At 46.1% G+C, this 19845-nt stretch overlaps 1 protein-coding gene across 1 annotated transcript in view; it reads left to right on the top strand.

Moving 5' to 3' along the window:
- Nucleotides 1-843: 843 nt before the first annotated feature.
- The window catches only part of tmem117 (transmembrane protein 117), a 37688-nt gene continuing 18686 nt past the window's right edge, over nucleotides 844-19845 (top strand). Inside the window, exons 1-3 of the mRNA XM_062548374.1 lie at nucleotides 844-891; nucleotides 2173-2478; nucleotides 17260-17392. Of these exons, the coding sequence (XP_062404358.1) occupies nucleotides 2199-2478; nucleotides 17260-17392 (413 nt within the window). The 5' untranslated portion in view covers nucleotides 844-891; nucleotides 2173-2198. The remainder of the gene's footprint in view (nucleotides 892-2172; nucleotides 2479-17259; nucleotides 17393-19845) is intronic.

Below are 19845 nucleotides of genomic sequence, written 5' to 3'. Positions count from 1 at the left end.
ATTGTAATGTCTTGCAATATGGCTATGGAACAAAATCCGTCCTCCTCTTCCGCTTAGCCTTGGCCCAGACTATTTTATCGTCAAATAATTATTTGGCTTTTGATTAAGGTTTATTTTTTTTCATCATAAAGTCAGAAAAGTCCTTCTGAAATATTCTTCTGATTTTGGCAGGCTAGCAAGAACAGTCTAGGCCTCTACAGCGCATGCAGATAGCAAAATCGCCAACTAGCCATTGCCACCTCAGGTGGTCTCCAGCAAATACAGGTGTGTAGGCCTATTCTACACTAGCCTACTGTAAACATCCCGATGCCATCATGATATTAGTTATCCAAAATGTCGTGTGTTTTTTTAAGGCTAGTGATGTTGATGATTGTACTATATCCTAGGCCTATTATGTTCATTATAAATAACTCAATAGTGAATTAATGGCAAAAATGTGTTAATATGTCCATTGGAACGGTATACGCTTGGGCTATTTTTTTCATGACATTGCACTGATGGTATGCGCCTGCTGCCGCGAGGAGTTGCACCCATCAGCACCACTGCTCTCAGCCATACACCGACCAGACGCCCCATCGTGTTGAGCTGACAAAGCAGCGCCTTGCCTGGCTCGGTGGCCCGGCTGTCGCTCCATGGACTGACAGCACAATGGCAGAGGATTTCGGGGGTGCCCCTGTCGCGGCTGCAACAACAACATGGTCCACATCTAATCTCGCCACGCTGTTTTCTCCCCTCTTCTTCGTCAGGACAAGCAGAGTGCCGCTGCTGTCGGCTCACCGGGCTTGATGAAGCGGTGTGAGAGCTCTGGGTCTGAGGTCCAGTTGAACACATTTGAGGGGCTAGCCTACGCACCGCGGCGTGGAGCAGGGTATGTAAGCAAGCATGTGAGCGGTGAGTGTGTTTACATGTATTCGGCATGTTTTGGTCGCGGTAGTCGATTTCAAAAAAGCACAGCAGTGATTTGCATCAGACGATGCACCGTATCTGTTGTGTAATCAGATTGCCTATTCCTGATTCCTGGATTCTGAGGTGCCTTGCGATTTTATGGATTAGGTGTAATTTGAGATGAAAGTGGTTAGCCATTTGAAGAGACTTTGACTGTGTGCAATATTTGTGGACATGGGCATGATAAAAATAGCCTAATTGACATCATAACGCATGATTTTAGCCATATTGTTTTGGTTTTTATGACTGTCGCCGAAAACGCTAGACACATAAATAACTAGCCAACACCACACTGTTTCCTGTAATATATTTGAATAATCCTTTTCTTATTGGTCAGTGCGCGGACGAGATGTAGTGTTAAGGTGGTCCGAAGTTAATAAACATGCGAGGGTGTAGTTAATTATTCATAGCCTACTCATTTTGTTGAACCTACTGCCAAAGTAGTCTACCCCTGTATTGCTCCTTTTCTTGTATTGGTCATGTGACACAGGCTATACTCTTGAGCATTATTACGTTTTTCTTGAATCGGTTAAACATGACGGCCACTGGTATGAACAGCAACACAGTATACCCCTTCCAGTTCTATTTCTGGGCCCCTTACATCACAGACTATTCCCACATAGGGTGTTTTGAAAGGAGGAGATCAGGGCAGGGCAGCACTTCCAGTCAGTGGATGGTTTTTATAAAAAGAAAGCAGAACAGGAGTCCCCCGCCAGTAGCCTACATGGCATGCACACAGTTCTGGTTCAAGGAGAAGCAATAGGTTAGCTGTCCCGAGGGTTCAGTGCAGTCTTGGGACATAGGCTACTTCATGATGAGATGGGGATCTTAAAATTAGCACCCTCTGTAGACTATCACAGACATCTAGTGTTACACGTATGGTAAGTAATGTGAAGGGCATGCTTATGTGCATGAGAGTTTTGGTTTGAGGTGGTTACTGCTTCACTGTCTTATTCAACAATATTTTTGCTGTTGGGCAATTGAGACTAAATGAGATACATTTTAATCTAATCGTGGTGAGCCTGTTGTCTGTCCTGTTTCAGTGATGCAGAGATATGTTGTTTTTCTATGTAATGGCAATGTGTGTACGCAAACAGAGAGTTTGTTAATGTGTCCTGTAAAGTTATTTGTGTAATTTGTGTTTAGGCTCAGTTTGTTACACCTGTTGTATGGATTCTGTTTTTGGACTGTCTTCCTGTCTTAAGGATGCATTCTCTTCTTTTCCAGGTGTACTGTGGCCAGGGCTGATCAGGATGGAAATTGATGCCCGCTTCCGCTACTACTTCCAGCACCCCTGGTCTCGCCTGATCGTGGCCTACCTGGTCACCTTCTTCAACTTCCTCGTCTTCGCCGAGGACCCCATCTCACACAGCCAGACGGAGGCACACATGATCGTGGTGGGCAACTGCTTCTCCTTCATCGTGAACAAGTACCCCGGCGGCGGATGGAATGTCCTCAAAGTCATCATGTGGCTGCTGGCCATCATCACTGGCCTGTTTGTGGGAAAGTTCTTCTTTCACAGACGGCTGTTTGGTAGGTCACCGTGCGCCCCGGTCCGTTTATTTACTGCATGCCATTCCATTAGCTCGCTGAGTCAGAGAAGAGTAGATTAATGGTTGCGCAAGATACCTTCTACCACATCAGTGTTAGATTCACATCCTTACATCCGTACGTCTGCCTCCCTGTCAATAAGAGTGTGATCTGGGAGAATCTGACAGAAAGAGGTCAGAGCGGGGGTGGGGATTGGGATGCTGAGACCCAGTCCATTTTCTCTAATCTGTGGCCCTAATCCATGCTCTCCTCACAGAGGTGGGTGATATGGGCAAAATATTCATGATATTTCAGAATTATACATGTGAGGAAGGATCTTTGTCACCATATAGGCAGTATTATAATAATGGTAACTTAATGACTAGATTTTTTTATTTTCAGAATTGTTTGTTGTTCCAGCACTGGCACCATCACTGGTTTCATATCAGCATTGGCGGGGGGTGCACAGTGTTCCTGCTCCACAAAAATATGCAGATAAGCATGCAGATAAAAAAGATAACAATCTTAAATACCTTAATTGCAGATAATATTATCCTACATAATATAGTCTATTACATTTAGCACAGTATAATAGTTTAAGGGCACATAGGCCTACTGTATATCCAGTAACATTATTATTATAGCTACTAAAACCACCTCTGTCCTTTCTAGTAGCAATGAGTTATTGTTGCCTTGCTTACGCATTTAGAGAAGTTATCTATAATTAGGCAGGTCATGGTGTGTGTGTGCGATCTCTCCAGAGTTTTCTCTGAGAAGCCTTTGACAGTAGGGTGGAGTCTACTCTCACCAGTAGGCCCTTCATAATTTTAGCACAGAGCCATGAATTTTCCATGTGGCAGAGAAGACAACACGCTCACACCATTCTATAATAATGTGTATTCTAATGTCAGCTTTTTATAGAGTTTATTTAGCCACTCGAATTAACTCTAAATTATTCTGACAAACTGCTTTAAAGCGTTTATGTTTGTGTAGAAAAATGTTTGTATTTAGCCAACACGTGTGTGTAGTCAACATAGAAATCCTACCAAGGGGCATACGCAATTAGCATCTTTGTTTATGCTAGTGGTCGTCATCTGTTTAACATACAGTATAGTCTGTTGTGTTTACACAATCAAATTAGAAAATTATTCATAATTTGCTGCTATTATTTCAAGCCATTCAGTGGCAACAAATTGGATGTACATTTATAAACATGTCCATACACATTTAGAAACATTTTCAGTAAACATCAGTAAATATTTTGAAATTGTTGCATTCTACATTTGGAGTTGGATGGTTTTAGGTGGTTATGGATGTTGTCTTGTGTAGAAGGGCTAGATTAGTGCACTGGAGTGAGAGTCCATCAGCAGCGCCGAAAGAGGGCAGAGAGGAGGAGAGAGCTCCCAGTGTAGCCAGGTGATGCTAATACACACCACTTTGATGCCAGTGTGTTTTGGTACTGAGAGCGGGGGGAACAGATGGTATTTAAGGGCTTGGTAGAAATAGATAAATAGAGAGAGAGAGAGAGAGAGGGAGAGAGAGGGGGAGAAAGGGAAAAGAGATGGAGGGAGTGGACTTTTCAAACTATCATTTAGCAATGCTCTTACGTAATCCTAAAAACAGGACTTAGGGAGAGTGCAGGAGAGCCTACTCTGAGCATGCAGGGAAATGTCATCCATAATGCATCATTAACAGAAACCCAGGCCCAGCGTGCACTGCTGCCTTTAGTCAAGCACAGCTGCTGTCTCCTCCTCACTGGTGACAAGTTGTCCTTCTTTATGTAATGTTTCCATTATAAAACAAGTGATCTTCATTCTTCACACAGCAAACATGTTAGTAGTTTGCTGACCCAATGCCTACTAAATGATAATCATTTTGCAGTATGGCTCTTGTCACAGCAGCATTTTATCAAATTTTATGATGTACAAATGTCTGTTCAGTGGGTGGCATACGTTATAGTAGGCCCTACTGGTTAGAGGGGATGTGCCGATTGTGAAATTATTTGCCAATACCGATACCAATGTTTAAAATAACAATTTGGCCGATAACTAATGCTGATGTTGATGCTTGTTTATTTCTTTGTTTACTTCTATACTACTACTACTACTACTACTATTTACTACTATACTGGAATACCCCAGCCTGCACATAACACAAACCTTTAGCTTGTGTAGACCTTATGGCTACTAGTGTAGACTAGCAGCCAACATAATAGATAAACATCAGCCACTGCCAACTGTAAATATCATATAAAATTGCTGGGCCGATCAACAAGGCCGATATTGGCCAATACCGATGTTGGGCCAATATACTTAATCGGTACAACTCTACTGGTTAGGCAGACATGTTTCATCAGTATGTACGCTCCCTAGCTCCTCGGTATTAGTGATGTGAAGACCTTCCTCCACCAGCTGAGCTACTCCTGCTTCGTATCATTTTAAATGATGTGGCGTTCGTAACCCTTCTTGAGGGTCTATTTAAGTACCAACATTTTTAGCCTCACAAAAACAAGATTAGGTTAGATTTGCATAGATGCTCAAATGAATATGAAATTGTAAATAATTTTGCCAGTATGTTGTTTGGCTGCCTGACACATTGCCTGCATCATTTATGATGACCTAGAAAATTCCAACACTCACAACCACTCATTTTTACGGTGAATTACACTATTCCTCCCCTCTGGCATTGTCCCCTTGCTTTGCCTGCTTAGTTGCTTACTGTAAACTACAGGGGATTTTGTACATAATTTGTCTTTGTGACAAATGCCTTGCATGCCCTGGAATTTGCCCATATTTGCCCATATTGCATCAAAAACTATTAGTATGCCTATATTATTTTAGAGTGATGTACTGTATATTGATTGTTGATATTTGATCAAAGTGCCATTAGACATATTGCAGTGGCAGTGGTACTCTCTGTCATTTGTGTTTTGTCATGTCAATGAGAACTGTATCAGTCACAGTGTGAGCGATTGGTCCCATGGTCATGGCTGAATGACCTAACGGCATGGATTTCTTCAGGAAAACAAACGTGGCCATGTGCACACAAGCTGAGAGATGCAGACTGACAGGCGATGTGGGTTAAGACCAGCCCGGGGCTGTATGGCGAACCTATCCTCTGTTTGCCCGCCGCCACCCTGGGCCTTGATGTTTGCCCCTATTGATTGGCTTGTCAGGGGGTGGCTGTCTTGCAGCCGTATGTCCTGTGGCCTGGATGACCACGTCTTCTCAAGGACGCCTGGGCTAGTGCCTTCGAGGCGGAGTTGGAGGTGTGGTGTGCCAATGTCTGTGGAACAGCTGGCTAACTTTAATTGACTCTTTGTTGTTGTCCAATGCATAGAGCTGCCAACAATGGCCTTTCATTTCAGGCTGTTGCTGGTCCAGATAAAATAAGATCAAACTTGTTGTAAGCACTCATCATATGCTTTTGCCTTTCCTACTGTATATGTGAATATACTGTAATATTCAGTATGCCATGCAACATCCGAATTTGGTCAAGCTGGTGACCTAGTAATGAAGTAGTGTGTTGTAGAAGTGCCAATGATTTGCTTACGTTTGTGTCTTTTGGTTGTTGTTTAATGGCATTTCTTTAAATAGTTTTCCATAAGGCTGCTTCAGCTGAGGTGACTGTTCATACCTCTGTAGCGTTATTCATAGAGTATAGTCAGAGATGCTCCATAATTGCAACACGTCCTCACGGGCTTCACAGTGAGTGCACAGTGGACATGGCTTAAAAATATGTGGTGAAATTTTCCCGTGGGAATATCTAGCTTTTGCCTTACATAATCGACTCTACTGGAGAACAGATCTGACTGGAATATGGAATCGTTTTCTCACCACGTTGCCTTTTAAGCAAAAAAACAAAGCACAGTATCAGCACTGGGATGGGTGATGGGTTTGCATGTGAAGATGCTGTGAGTTAATCCAGTGGCTCCTCTGTATACTCTCTCCTCCCTGAGCAGCAAAATAACTTAGACACACCTGAGCACCTGGGCACTGGAGACAACTTCCTTTCTACTACTACTTTAACAGTGTGTCCTCTTTTACCGGGACAAATCGAAAAGATAGGGCACCGATGAGGTCTGTCAGGGATCCATCAGGCCACCTCGGTGCCGTTCTTCAAGCGCCTTCCGCCCTGTCAGCCAGTTGTCCTTTGGTTCTAGCCTCGGGGCCGCCATCTGGGTTCTGTCACATGCGTTTACATTGGGCCGGGGAAGGGACAGAAGGCTGCCGTGCGTCTAGGGGTCAGCATCCTTCTGTGCGTCCAGTGGCCCTGCTCACTGTCAGAGCTTTGGTCTCATCACTTTTTTGTGTGTGTGTGTGTGTGTGTGTGTGCATGCATGTGTGTGTGTGAGTGAGTCACATTACAGTATATGGGCATATGTGCTGTGTGCATGCCCTTTCATTCGGCTTTCTGATCAGATACCTCTAGGTTATGGCATATGTTTATGTAACTTTACAACATTACACATACAGTCCAAAGCCATCGATATCTCAAAGTTGCGACAGCCGTTGACTTCAATGTTAAAGCCAGATTAGAGCGGTCACGTGGTTAGTGGGTAGACTCAGTAGTTCCCTCAGTCCCTGGTTTACTACGGGATTGACAGCAGCGATCGCATTAATATTTACGGTAAATACTCGATGAAAATGACTATAAACTGCATTTCCACATACATATATATTACTCAATGAAAATGCATTATTATGCACACGACTATAAGTCATGTAGAAAAGTCTTATTATAACAGCTGAGATATTCATTCATTTTCAATGGAATAGTTCCCGGATGTGCCGCCATTGTTTGTACACGGGAGTCAATGGTAGTGTCGCAACTTTGAGATATCGATGGCTTTGATACAGTCATAAAGCGTTACAATGTTATAGTATAAGCCTTCACAGCTTGAACTACCGGAATTCATAATAAAGCTTGGATGACATTGATGATTAAGTGCTCTATATTCGCCACATGCACTACTTGGATCCAGGATATGACTCCAAATTGTCATAATCGTATTTATGAAGTGCTCATACTACAGCCTTTGTATGCTATGTGAGTGCAGTCATATCTGTTTATAAGTAATTATATAGATTTATGTCAGTTGTTATGTATTACAAGTACTTTAAATGTATAAAGCTTATCATATCATATTATGCTTTATTGATACTGGGTTCAAGTAAAGTGTTACTGGCTGTCCAATATTTTTCAACCCTCTGTAGTCCCTTATAGATAATGACAGACATCTTTCAGTGTTCCATATAAAGTCTGTTGGTCACCGGATGAACATAGTACTGTGTGTATAATGCAGTGGTTCTCAAACTGGTAGTGGTACTCCAGGATGTTTTTTATATAAAGACAAAACAATCACTTCAAATTGTATCAAAAAGTTAAAAAAAGAAATCCTTAACTTTGCGATCACTGAGGCATTAGCAAACTAAGCTGTGATAGCAAGCGAAGGAAGCAAACTTAATGGATATAAAACACTGCAATTAAGGCTCCAAACAGGAAGTACAGTATTAGAAAGAGAAGTGCGGTGAATATGTCGAGCAGCAGAGCAGAAACTGAAGTTGGTGACAATGAGCTTGTGTTGTGTTGTGATTATTTGGTCTTCATAGTTATCTGGTTACATTTGCCCTGTAAAATGTCTTCTTGGTCACTTTTCTGTCAGTCTACTAGAAAATAATGAGGCGGTTAGCATTCAAGAGCCTTTGACTGCACTGCAGAGTGGTTTGAGTGTCACTGTGTGCCCAGTCTTTTTTGTATCGGATGAGGTGTGATTAAAGTGACTGCCCTCCCCAGCCTTTGTCACTACAAGCTGTTGGCAGTAGCGCTGTTCCATGATGGTGATTGATTACATGCACTCTGCCAGGAACTGTCTCTTTTTTTTCCTGTTCAAGTATCAGTGGAAGGGATGAGGAGATATCATAGAAACTCAGAGTCCTATTCTAAGTTCAGTGAAATGTTTTTTGTTTAGGCCTTACAGAAAGGCAAAACCGCAGAAAAGCAAACAAATGTGGGAGGACAGGAAATGGCCTTTTGAGCTGTTTTTATTTGAGGGGGTGATGACTGATAGCCGCAGCTCGGTGCTTTTTTGTCCTTATCGGGGTCATAAATAGCTGCGTGAGCGCGAGCGTCAGCGGGCAGGCAGAGGCCGCGACTGTGCGGCTGCTCTCACCCTGGCGCCCCCCTGATGTGTCCCCGTGGCGTGGGCTGTAAATACCCCCGTGTCCCAGAGGAGCCTGCGGCGACAGCGACACCTCCGCCGCCTGATTTAGCGCCGCAGCTCCGGCCCGCTGTGGCGCCCCTCTCGACCCCGTTGTTTTGCCGGCCAGTCAGAGGTGGCCGAAAACAGCAGGTCACGCAGCCCAGGGCCGGTAGCACTCTGCAGGCCTGTCCTCACTCACAGGCTAGGGGAGCGGGGGGGTGACGGGGGTGGATGGGGGTTGATGGTTGGGAGGAGGGGGTCAGCCCAGCCGGATCTGCCTCATCCTCTCTGGGCCCTTAGGGGAAAGATGGACGCACTGCTCGCCTTATGTTGCATGCTAAGCTTTACTGCGGCCATATGTTTATGAACACCTCGTTGCTCAATATGGCCTTGCTCTGATGTTGCTAGTGCCAGGCTGCTTTGGTCAAATGTATTCACCTGTCATGTCAGGAGTACATAGCATGTTGAAGGTTTTTTTTCAGGGTGCAAAATAATTTTGGAATGCACGTATGAATACGTTTTCAAAACAGATCACTCTGTTCTACATTTAATAAGGGCAGTGAGTCACATTTTATGTAATATTTTATGTAAGGTTACAGGAAACATGATTTGTAGTGTGTTTAATCAAGCTTTGACCACATTTAGATTTTGACCATGCTGAATGCTGTAGTGAATAAATTTACTCTTCCCCTTATCATGCCATGGCCCACATTGATCTCCAAACAATAATACTCAATTCACAGTATACAAATGTGATTTAAGTATGATGCATGTAAGCATCTGCATATAAAGAAGTGAAAGGCTAGTGATTCTATCACTGTTTGCATCAGTATACTTTGAAAGACATTTTTATAGGCTTGCAGATGCTTTTTATATATGGTATATACAGTATTCTTTGGCAAGAGGATATTTCCTTTGCATCAAATCGATTCATTCATATCATTCTTTTGCATTGTGTTTATGTTATCTGAGGTATTTTCGAGAGTTTATTTTCAATCGTCTCTCCCTTTTTATCTGAACGATAGCAGCGGAGCATTGCTGTGTGCTGCGTTTCTGTGAACATGAAACAAAGTGTGCTCCTCTCCTCACTGACAAATAGAACCGCCTGGAACCTCCACTTTGAGGTCTCCATCATCAGCCCTCCACCCCCACCCTCCTGTTGGCTCGGCTGCTGAGCCCAATGGGGGGTCCTCGTCCTCCTCCTCGTCCTCCGCCTTGCTCTCCCCCTGCTCCCGTCGCCGATCTCCCGCGCCGCAGCCTCTGCAGCTTCTTCTGGAAGCGCTCGCTGGCCAGGATGTAGAGCACGGGGTCCAGGCAGCTGCTGACGCTGCACACGGCCTCCAGGAACTCGTAGGTGGCGTAGAGCACGCCGGTGTTGTGCTGCGTCACCAGGCCGCGCACGCGCAGGAACACCAGCGCCACGATCATCACGTGGTACGGCACGAAGGACAGCGCGAACACCACCAGCGCCGCCGTGATCAGCAGCAGCGGCTTGCCCGTCGCCGAGCGCCCGCGCTTGGGGTCTCCTCCTCCTCCTGCTTCCCGCAGCGGCGGCCGACGCCGGCGACCGCCGGGCAGCCCGCAGATGACCCGCACGGTCTCCGCGTAGAAGCCCAGCATGGCGCCGAAGGGCAGCACGAAGCCCACGAGCGTGCGCACCAGCGAGATGGTCTTGACGTACTCGAACGGGCCCTGGATGTGGTCCATGCAGACGGTGACGTTGCCGGGCCGCCGCACGCCGAACGTGACGAACATGTCCGGGACGGAGCCCAGCAGCAGCAGCCCCCAGGCCGCGCCGGAGAAGAGCCGCGCCCGGCCCACGTCCCACCAGCCCAGCGAGCGGATGGGGTGCACCGTGCCCACGTAGCGGTCGAAGCTGACCAGCGTCAGGAAGAAGATGCTGCCGTAGATGCTGACGTTGAAGGAGATCTTCTTGAGCTGGCAGAAGGTGTGGATGCCGCGCAGGTAGGGCCGCTGCAGCGTGAAGTAGATGTTGAACGGCAGGATGAGCAGCCAGGCCACGTCGCACAGCGCCAGGTTCAGCAGGAAGACCGTGCCCGGCGTGGCCGTCTTGCGGAAGCAGCCGAAGGCCAGCAGGGCGGCGACGTTGCCCACGAGGCCCACGGGCAGCGCGAAGGAGAAGAGCACCAGCAGGATGTAGCAGTACCACTGGCCGCTCATGAACTGGCTGCAGAAGGGATAGGAGCTGTTCAGGAACTCCAAGAAGGGTTCCTCGTCTGGAGCACGAGAAAGAGCAACAAGGCCATTACATATAGACAAGCAAGCGTTCAGAGGGATTATTTGAAAAGTATCTATGTGCCTATGTTATGGGTGTGTGTATGTGTGAGGCTGTATGTCACAGGCTGTGTCAACTTCCCTTGTGGATGTAACATAATAACTCTTATCTATCTGTAGGGAATGGCCTTTGATATTTTAGTGATACAGACCAGTGGTGCATTGTGTTGTTTAGTATTGCATCTGTTCAAACGATTGCATCCTGGGTGGACACATCCAAAGAGTTTGTGTGCATTTAGTTTTCTAAAGATTTCATTGACTTCGTCATTGACATCATTGGTCATTGTTTCCTTGTTTGATAAGGCCAAAAAGGACTGTGGATTTATGGCTTGTTTTTGAAAACCGTTTCATTCATCCAGTATCACGAGTGTCTCCAGGAAGCAACTGACTGGTTTGCAAACTCTTAATATTGATTCAAGGGCTCATTTGTTGATACAGCCTCTTCAATTGTGGTGGTCTTTGTGTGAATTCAATCACAATTTGCAGTTTCTGTTGGTCACTGGACTAGCAAGCATGCATGGTGCTGCCTATGTCTGCTTGTCTGAGTGCTTAATGCTTTATCTAAATAGGTCTCATTGCCCTGGGTCCTCAGGGTCTTGTTCACAAACAAGGTATTGGGTTTAAAAATGGCAAACAGTACCAACAGATCAATGCTAATTTTCTTGTTGATAATGTTGAGTAAAGACCAGGAATAAGTAACGTAAATGAGTTTTCTCCACCTTCGATCTGCCTTAAACAATTGGGGAAAATGTGGTTCTTGTAATAGAAAGCACATGAGAAAGCAAACATGTTTAAATCTTAAACCTACCAAAATGGTTATCAAATGCTTTTTTACGTCAGATCGTATTGTCTTAACTCTTTTAACTTTGGTCTGAACTACTGTAGTTTGCGTTTGTGTCTGTTCGTATTATCTGAGTGTCTTTATATGTGCATATGTGTGATGCTAGCAAGCGCTCCGGTCGTAACCTCTCCAATAATCAGAACCAATCAATAAAGCCCCCAATAATCATACATATTAACTGTAATAGACCATGAACAAGTGGTCCCAACCCCCTAACCCAAAAGTTAACCCCAAAGGTGTGTGTGGGTTTGTATGGATGGCGAGGCTCTTACCTTTCTTGTAGAGGGAGACATTGAAGAGTAGAGGGATCATGATGGTGCAGTTCAGTGGTGAGCTCCCTTTCTTGTTGGTCTGCACTGTGTTTCATCTGTCAGTGCAGGGGCGTCACCACAAATAACACAGTGACTGTGACTGTGACTGTGACGTCTGGGCACTGGGCACCGAGGTGTGTGTGTGTGTGTGTGTGTGTGTGTGTGTGTGTGTGTGTGTGTGTGTGTGTGTGTGTGTGTGTGTGTGTGTGTGTGTGTGTGTGTGTGTGTGTGTGTGTGTGTGTGTGTGTGTGTGTGTGTGTGTGTGTGTGTGTGTGTGTGTGTGTGTGTGTGTGTGTGTGTGTGTGTGTGTGTGTGTGTGTGTGTGTGTGTGTGTGTGTGTTAGTGTGTTAGTGTGTGGTTTCTCTGGTTAAAAAACACCGATTTGCAATCTCCTAAAAATGTGTGTGATCAAAGTGTAATATTGATCTTCTGCATGTTGATAGATTTTGTTTCTATGCTAATGCATGTTCTGTTATGGATTAGCATAGAGAGCAGTGTTGACAGTCTTATGAAGTTCAGCCGAAGCATCACAATTATTGATCATATGAACATCAGGTTTTGAGCATGGAGTAGCCTACTCTGTAGTTAGCAGGGCTCAACTTGGTGACTTGCTATACCCTATTATTCACCACTAGGTGGAGACACTTTCCCACATCTGAATTCAATTTCAAAGCTTCCTAGGCACATCACCTAGCATCCCTGGCACATAAGCACGGGCTTTGGCTCTTTCGTGATTCTTTGCTATGCTTTGCTTGCACACAGTGCTTACATTTGTAGATAAAACATTAAGACGCACCCTCACCCCCATGGCCACTGAATAATGGATGTTATGCCCTGCAGTTGTATGCACATGTTACAGACACGTGGTAAAGAGAAACAGAGAGAGAAATAGAAAGTGTAGTGTGTATGTGTGTGTAGCTATCTTTCTCTCTCTCACACACACACACACACACACACACACACACACACACACACACACACATCTCTCTACACCTCATCTCTTCCCAATCTTTATTCCACTCCCTGGCCTGACCTGCATTGTTTATTCTGTTGGGTGCAGTGCGTCTGACTGGAGGCAGAGGGCTGAATAATGTTGCTTTAGTGAGGTTAGGGCCCTGGTCTCCGACACCTGGAAGGAGGCCACCTTGTTCTGTTTTGTTTGCTGGCTGGCTGGCTATGTGTGTGTGTGTGTGTGTGTGTGTGTGTGTGTGGCCCCAGCCCTGTGCAGTGACTGAGTGGGAGCCTCAGATCTGCTGATACTCTCGCCGCCGTTGCTGCTCCCACATTACAACCCCGGCCCCAACCTCGCCACTCAAGGCAATTAAGTTCAGCCATGCAAATCGATCCAATTACGCCAGCGAGATGGACCTCCGAGCGGCATAAAGGCTTCTCCACCTCGGCCGACAACCTTCATCCAGAGCAGTAACACTTTCCATCTGAAGGAAGCTATACACCCGCCTTCAAAAAGTCCTTAGTAATGGATGACAGGTTAAGTGGTCATGATCACCGCAGAAGCAATTGTCGGAGTGTAACAAGGAGATGTGTAATGCCACGGCAACTCATCAAACTGTGACAAGAGTGTAGGCCTGTGTAAATCACAGACTTCACTCAGGAGGTTTATCTTATCATGCTCAGATAAACCTTCAAAGCAGCGCAATCGATAAGATATATGGTACATCCATGTAGGAGTCCTGTCTGCATTAGGGCCTGCCCTTTTACACGGAGGAGGACCTCGGAGGGAGGGCCAGATTTAAGTCGGCATTAGCGCAGCACGCTTTAACGAGGGGAGAAGCATGTACCTGGAATGACAGCCGGAGTCCACATCCTGTGGCGGTGCTTGAATGCTAAGCACCTGCGGTACTCCCACAGCTTAGCTTAGTGGGCGTTGTATGTACACCTGGTGTTCATGCACGATGCTAATGCTGGGTGATTTAGCTGGCTTGGCAGTGCAGGTGTAGCTAGCACCGGTGTAGCGCACAAGGCAGTGGAATGCTAATGATACGAGGTGTCGGGGGAGCGGCGAGGAGCTCATATGTGACAGAGTAATCCCTCTCTCGCCACTGTGCGGATCCACCTGTTCTCTGCTGGGACAGACTGGCTCAGCGCACCGAGTAGCACAGTGGTGCTAACAGTGGCGGAGCTGCATAAAGGCCTTCATGCTGTGCCTGCTCTCAAAAGCAGTGTGGTTTTAATGAATGTGGTGTGGTTTTGTGCTGTAGTTTTGTTCGTAGCCTATTATGCTTCAGTGTTTCATACTTTAAGCAGCAATATGAGATTTTGGTCAGAAACATTGCGAGCTACCTGTTTAGTTGGGTGCTCTCGATCCAAATAGCACTGTGCATTTTGGGTTTATCTGTCTGTCCTCGTATGGCCATATAGGCTACTTTTAAAATGAATGTAAAAGTGCCTACAAACACATAATGCAAAAATGGTGAATTGCTGAATGTTCTTACTTAGAAGTTTACAAAGGTCAGAAATGAAAAAAGTCCTGACAGTGTCTGTGTAGGGAAGTCATGCAACCATCGGGGGAGTAGGCCTATTAAATTATGGTTAATTTAGTTAGTTATTGTTTATTAGAGAGTTGGACAGATGGTGAGGGAGATATTGATGTTATTTGTTTTCTGTATTTTTCTGGAGATTCTGGAGAGAGACACACCAGTGCTGTGCTGTTAGTTGTTCCTACCAGATATTGGACGTTTGGATATGTATATTTACCAGTTGAATGCATTATCTTACTGCACACACAGTAACAGTTGTGTGATGGGCCCTGTCCTATATTTTGTTCCAGATCCTTACAGTGTCAGCAAGTGCATTCTCGTCATGTTTACAAATGTATCTTTCCTTTCTCGCCATATGTGATCAGGTACTCAAAGGTGCAAATATAATATATTCCGATGTTTAAGATACATTTATAGTTTATTTATATGCAGCCTAGTGTACGTAGCCTATATGTCAGTGTCATTCAGTCTAGCTTGACCTGATAAAGGAGCAGAGATGCACTACAGTAGGCCTAGGCCCCTCAGTGGTTGTGTACAGAGGACGGTATATCTGCCACCTGACATACAAATGAAAGCAGGTGTAAATGACTGCCCTGTCAACTGAACATATTGCTTTGTTCAAAACATTTGAAAGTGCCGGGGAAAAACAATTTAATAAGGTTGTAAAACAGCTCCTGTGGGACTTAAAGCATTCTTCATGAATCCTGAAGTGTCTTGCTGCTGCTTTATGGTTGGCAAACAAGGTGAGTATGACTGTGTGTGCAGAGCCGCGCGTGAGGCCATCTCACAGATGTCGCTGGCCAGGGCCCTTAATAGGAAAATAAATTGGCCAATTGTGGCCCCCGTCAGCTGCCCGCCGGCTGGCATGATGCATCCGTGCCGGGGCGCGGCGCGGAACCAGGCGTCCATAACTCCCCCGGTGCGCACACCGCACCACTCGCGGGCCAGAACCGGGAAGCGAGAGTCGCCTTTTTATGAGTCGCATGTGCGTCTCAGTTCATAAGTACTCATAATAGGTGAATGTCAGAAGACCTGCTTCATGTCTGGGGTGGGCTGGTGTGCGACGAGGGCAATCAACTGATGAAACTAAGCTTGTTTGAACTTGAGTGGACTGGAGGCAACAGGAGGCAAGACAAGCAGGACTAATCTAAATCAAAAAGGGATACATTTTGAGTGCAAATTGGTGCTTTTTAAACAGAGAGCATAAGGCTGTCTCCAGGGTACTCTTAACGGTTGACAGCTGCATGGTCAGACACAAAGTCATTTTGGCCTTTTCAAAATTGGTTTTCCCCTCTGAAAGTCCCTCGGACACAGGGCTTATATCACGGTGGGCCATCTGATGTGTTTCCTTTGCTTTTCGAGTGACCAATGAACAGCTTAAATGACCAGCACTGAAAGAACAGGCCCCTCTTGGTTGGCAGGGTACATGTGGATCCCCTCTGTCATATCATTGTGCAACCATGAGCCTCATATGACTTTTTTTTAATAACCTGTTTTTACTGCGTTTGCTTCATTTTCTTTTATTTTCATTTGTTAATTGACATTCTTTGGATTAACAATCAGGCGCTGATACCGAAGTAGCCTGGGACCAAAATGCTTCGGCGTCTCTGCACAGGTTGCTGTCTTCACCTGATAAAGTCTCACAAATGCCTACCTGCTGCTCAACAGAATGCGGACTAAATGAAACTGTACCCATGCATGAAATGGGTATTTGAGTTTTCTACCGAGAATAATACCATTGTATAATAATATAATCTGAGTTGGCATATCACTAATGGCACATTATGGCGGACTAATAGACATTATCAGAACGTTTGCAAGGAAAGGATTACTTAGCATTCAATCCTCACCATTTTGCCGCATCACAGGAGAGTGGGAAGGACACAATTATGCATTCAGGGCAGGCGCCTGAATATCTGAATCAATCTCATGCTCTATTACTGCGATATCTCCCCGTAATTTGATTCCAAAGCAGAGACACAGAGAGAAGCACACACAGGTCATGAATGTCAAAGCAATCCTTCTAATAATGTGAAACTTCATAAAACGCAAGAACGCCGTTCTGACCTGATTGCTCGCAAAGAGAATGCCCGCCAAGACTGAAATTCACAGGCGACAGACTGCTCAACATGAATGCCATCATATCAGAACTGGTAATTGGTCAATGTTGGACAGGAGTTAAGCGGTTCACTCGTGAATGTCATGAATGTTAAACAAAACAAAATCATTACTCCCTCCCATCCATCTCGGTTGTTTGCTCATTCAATCACAAATTTATACAGGGCCTAGCTGGAAAGACCAAAATGCTTTTTTTCTGCGGATAGATAAATTTGAGTTGCTCTCTGGGAACTCGTATATTTGAGCAGTTTGAAAGCACCTCTGGCGGTTTAAGTGTCTAGACACTGCCCAGTTGCAGATGCCAAAGCAACCCCTCCTCTTTCAAAGCTCAGCAGCTTCTCCTAATCATCATGTGGTGAGCGCAACGGTAAATCTCTCCGTAGGGCCTTTATTGACGAGTCTGCCTTTCATCTGGGCCCATTCGCATCTCCAAGCCCCACTGAGGTATCGACATGTGAAAACGAGATACAACTCGGTTTTAAGGGTTTCTAATGGCTCTCTCCTCTTTTTCGCCCGCAGGTCGATACCTACGTCTGAAGATGTTCCGGGAGGACCACGGCTCCTGGATGACCATGTTCTTCAGCACCATCCTCTTCCTCTTTATCTTCTCCCACATCTACAATCTGCTGTTGCTGATGACGGGCGGCATGGGGTAAGGCTCAGCTCGAACTAACACGGGTTTGAATCACTCGCTACTTTTTCTATTTTTATGTTTTTAAAAGAGGCTCTTCAGGATAGTTGTCTGGCTGCCGTTATCTCGGTGGTGTGGTTGCTCAGCGGTCAGACCTCCCTCCTCCTGTGTGTGGTGAAATTCACCGTTGTTTAAGCTCCCCAAATGTGGCCCATGGCTTCTCTTCAGGAGGGTGAGGTTGAGGGACGTCCCTGTTGCTTCCGAGCAGCACATAACAACCTCTCCGTTTTAGTGAGCAAAGATACAAAATGTACAAGTGCCTTCAGCCACTTGTGCTGTGTAAACTCAGCCATCTCTGGCATTAGGCCTACAACTCTGATGATACAGAGAGACTCATCATTTCTCACAAAGGAAATGTAAAGTGATTGGCTAGCTGTGATGAATACAACACATTCCCTCAAGGTTGCTTTTGGTTACCAGGAAACGTAGCGTCTTTGAAGCCTCTGATCGAGCCGCAGAAGATCCTCAACTGTTTTTTCTTTTGTCTTTAGAAGCCATCAATATAACGCTGAGCAGAAAAACAAAAGAACACAAAAAACAAATATGGCCTCTGTAGAAGCTGACAGCAGCCTTCTGCCATATATTACAAGATCCGTCTCATTTCACCTATGTCTCCTGCGCATAAAGCCACTATAAAATACGCCCATTACCACAGGGGTGTGTGTGTGTGTGTGTGGGGGGGGGGGATTACGTTTAGCGAGAGATGGGAGGGATATGGTTGTGTGATCGGCCCATCCCTCACGCCGGCCTGAGTCCTGACAGTGGCATCCATCACGTCTGCCCTTGGTGGCCGGCTTAGGAGCAGGCGACGCATGGCTGGGCACCGGCGAGAGAAAAGGGGGCGTCCGGCTCAGGAGGGGGCGTGGGGCCGGCCTCGTACAGTCGGGTGCACTCATATCTGTTCTCAGTGGGTCGTCTGTTTGGAATTCCAGAGTCCATTTCGCACTTTTCTGCACATTGCTTCCGTTGTTGTTCAAGATACTCTTAAGATCTTGAGTTCTACACTGATGTGTTTTTGAGGTCACCCACATTGATTGTTTGTTTATATGATTGATTGTTATATAGTCAATAGTCAATAGATTTGTTTTTAGGATGGAAATTACTCTAAGTATCCAGTTTTATATATTTTTGCTTTATGCTTGCTTCTTTTTGCTGCAATGATGAGGAAGTTTGAGGTGGTACGAGAGCTGAAGCTTATTCTACTGCAGAGGCCCATGTCTAGCTCCCCTGGTCTCCATGTAGGGCCCATAGGTGGCGCTGTGGTATAGCGATATTCTGGCAGCTCTCCGCACAGCTGTGAGAGGCTTCAGCAGTTCTGGGGCTAGTCTTATAGCTAATGCTTTTCCCAGTCTTGTGATTGGTTTGTTTAAACAATCCCTCTTGTTTCCTGTCTTGCTCTTTCTTGCATGCATGCACGCAATCTCTCTCTCTTTCTCTCTCTCTCTATCCCTCTTTCTCTCTCTCTTTCGCTCTCTCCTGACTCTCTCATCTCACTGAATCTCTCTCAGTCTCTCTCTTTCTCACTCACTCACTCTCTCACTCAGTCACACACTAACTCCATCACACACACACACACACACACACACACACACACACACACACACACACACACACACACACACACAGACACACACACACACACACACACACACACCATCCATCCTATCAGCACTTCAGTGAGGACTCAGCTCAGCTCTGCCACAAACAATTAGTGTTTACATCTGTGTTGACAGCAGACCTGCGAGGGGCCTGCGTGCTGTCTGTAGGCACACACACGCCCCACAAGCCGAGCTCCTGCGCAGGGCTGCCTGCCACGGGACTCACCGTAGCTCACCGTAGCTCACTGTGCACCCACAGCAGGGCGGAGAGGCTGCATGTGGTGGGGTGAGGTGGAGTGGGGTGGGGTGGTGGTGGGGTGGGGTGGGGTGGTGGTGGGGTGGGGTGGGGTGGGGTGGGGTGGGGTGGGGTGGGGTGGTGGTGGTGGAGTGGGGTGGGGTGGGGTGGGGTGGGGTGGGGTGGTGGTGGTGGAGTGGGGTGGGGTGGGGTGGGGTGGGGTGGTGGGGTGGAGTGGGTGGGTTGGAGGAGTGAGGAGGAAAGTCAAAGAGGGGAGGGAATGCAGGAATGAGATGGAAGACAAAGAGGAAGAGAAAAGAGAATGAATAAGAGAGTTGGGAGAATGACATGAAGGGTGTGTGTGTGTGTGTGTGTGTGTGAGAGAGAGAGAAAGAGAGAGAGAGAGAGAGAGAGAGAGAGAGAGAGAGAGAGAGAGAGGCTGGAGGGAGAGGCGAGGGAATTATTTTACCTCTTTTATTGCAGGAAAAAGCTTTTGATCTGTGCCCAGGTGTCGCCTCTCCCCCTCTCAACCCTTAAGATCATAGCTGGCTTCATCGCCAAAAAACAAAGACAATTGTCCC

This window comes from Sardina pilchardus, chromosome 10, assembly GCF_963854185.1.
Source record: "Sardina pilchardus chromosome 10, fSarPil1.1, whole genome shotgun sequence".
NCBI lineage: Eukaryota > Metazoa > Chordata > Actinopteri > Clupeiformes > Clupeidae > Sardina > Sardina pilchardus.
This window is presented reverse-complemented; position numbering and strand designations above follow the sequence as displayed.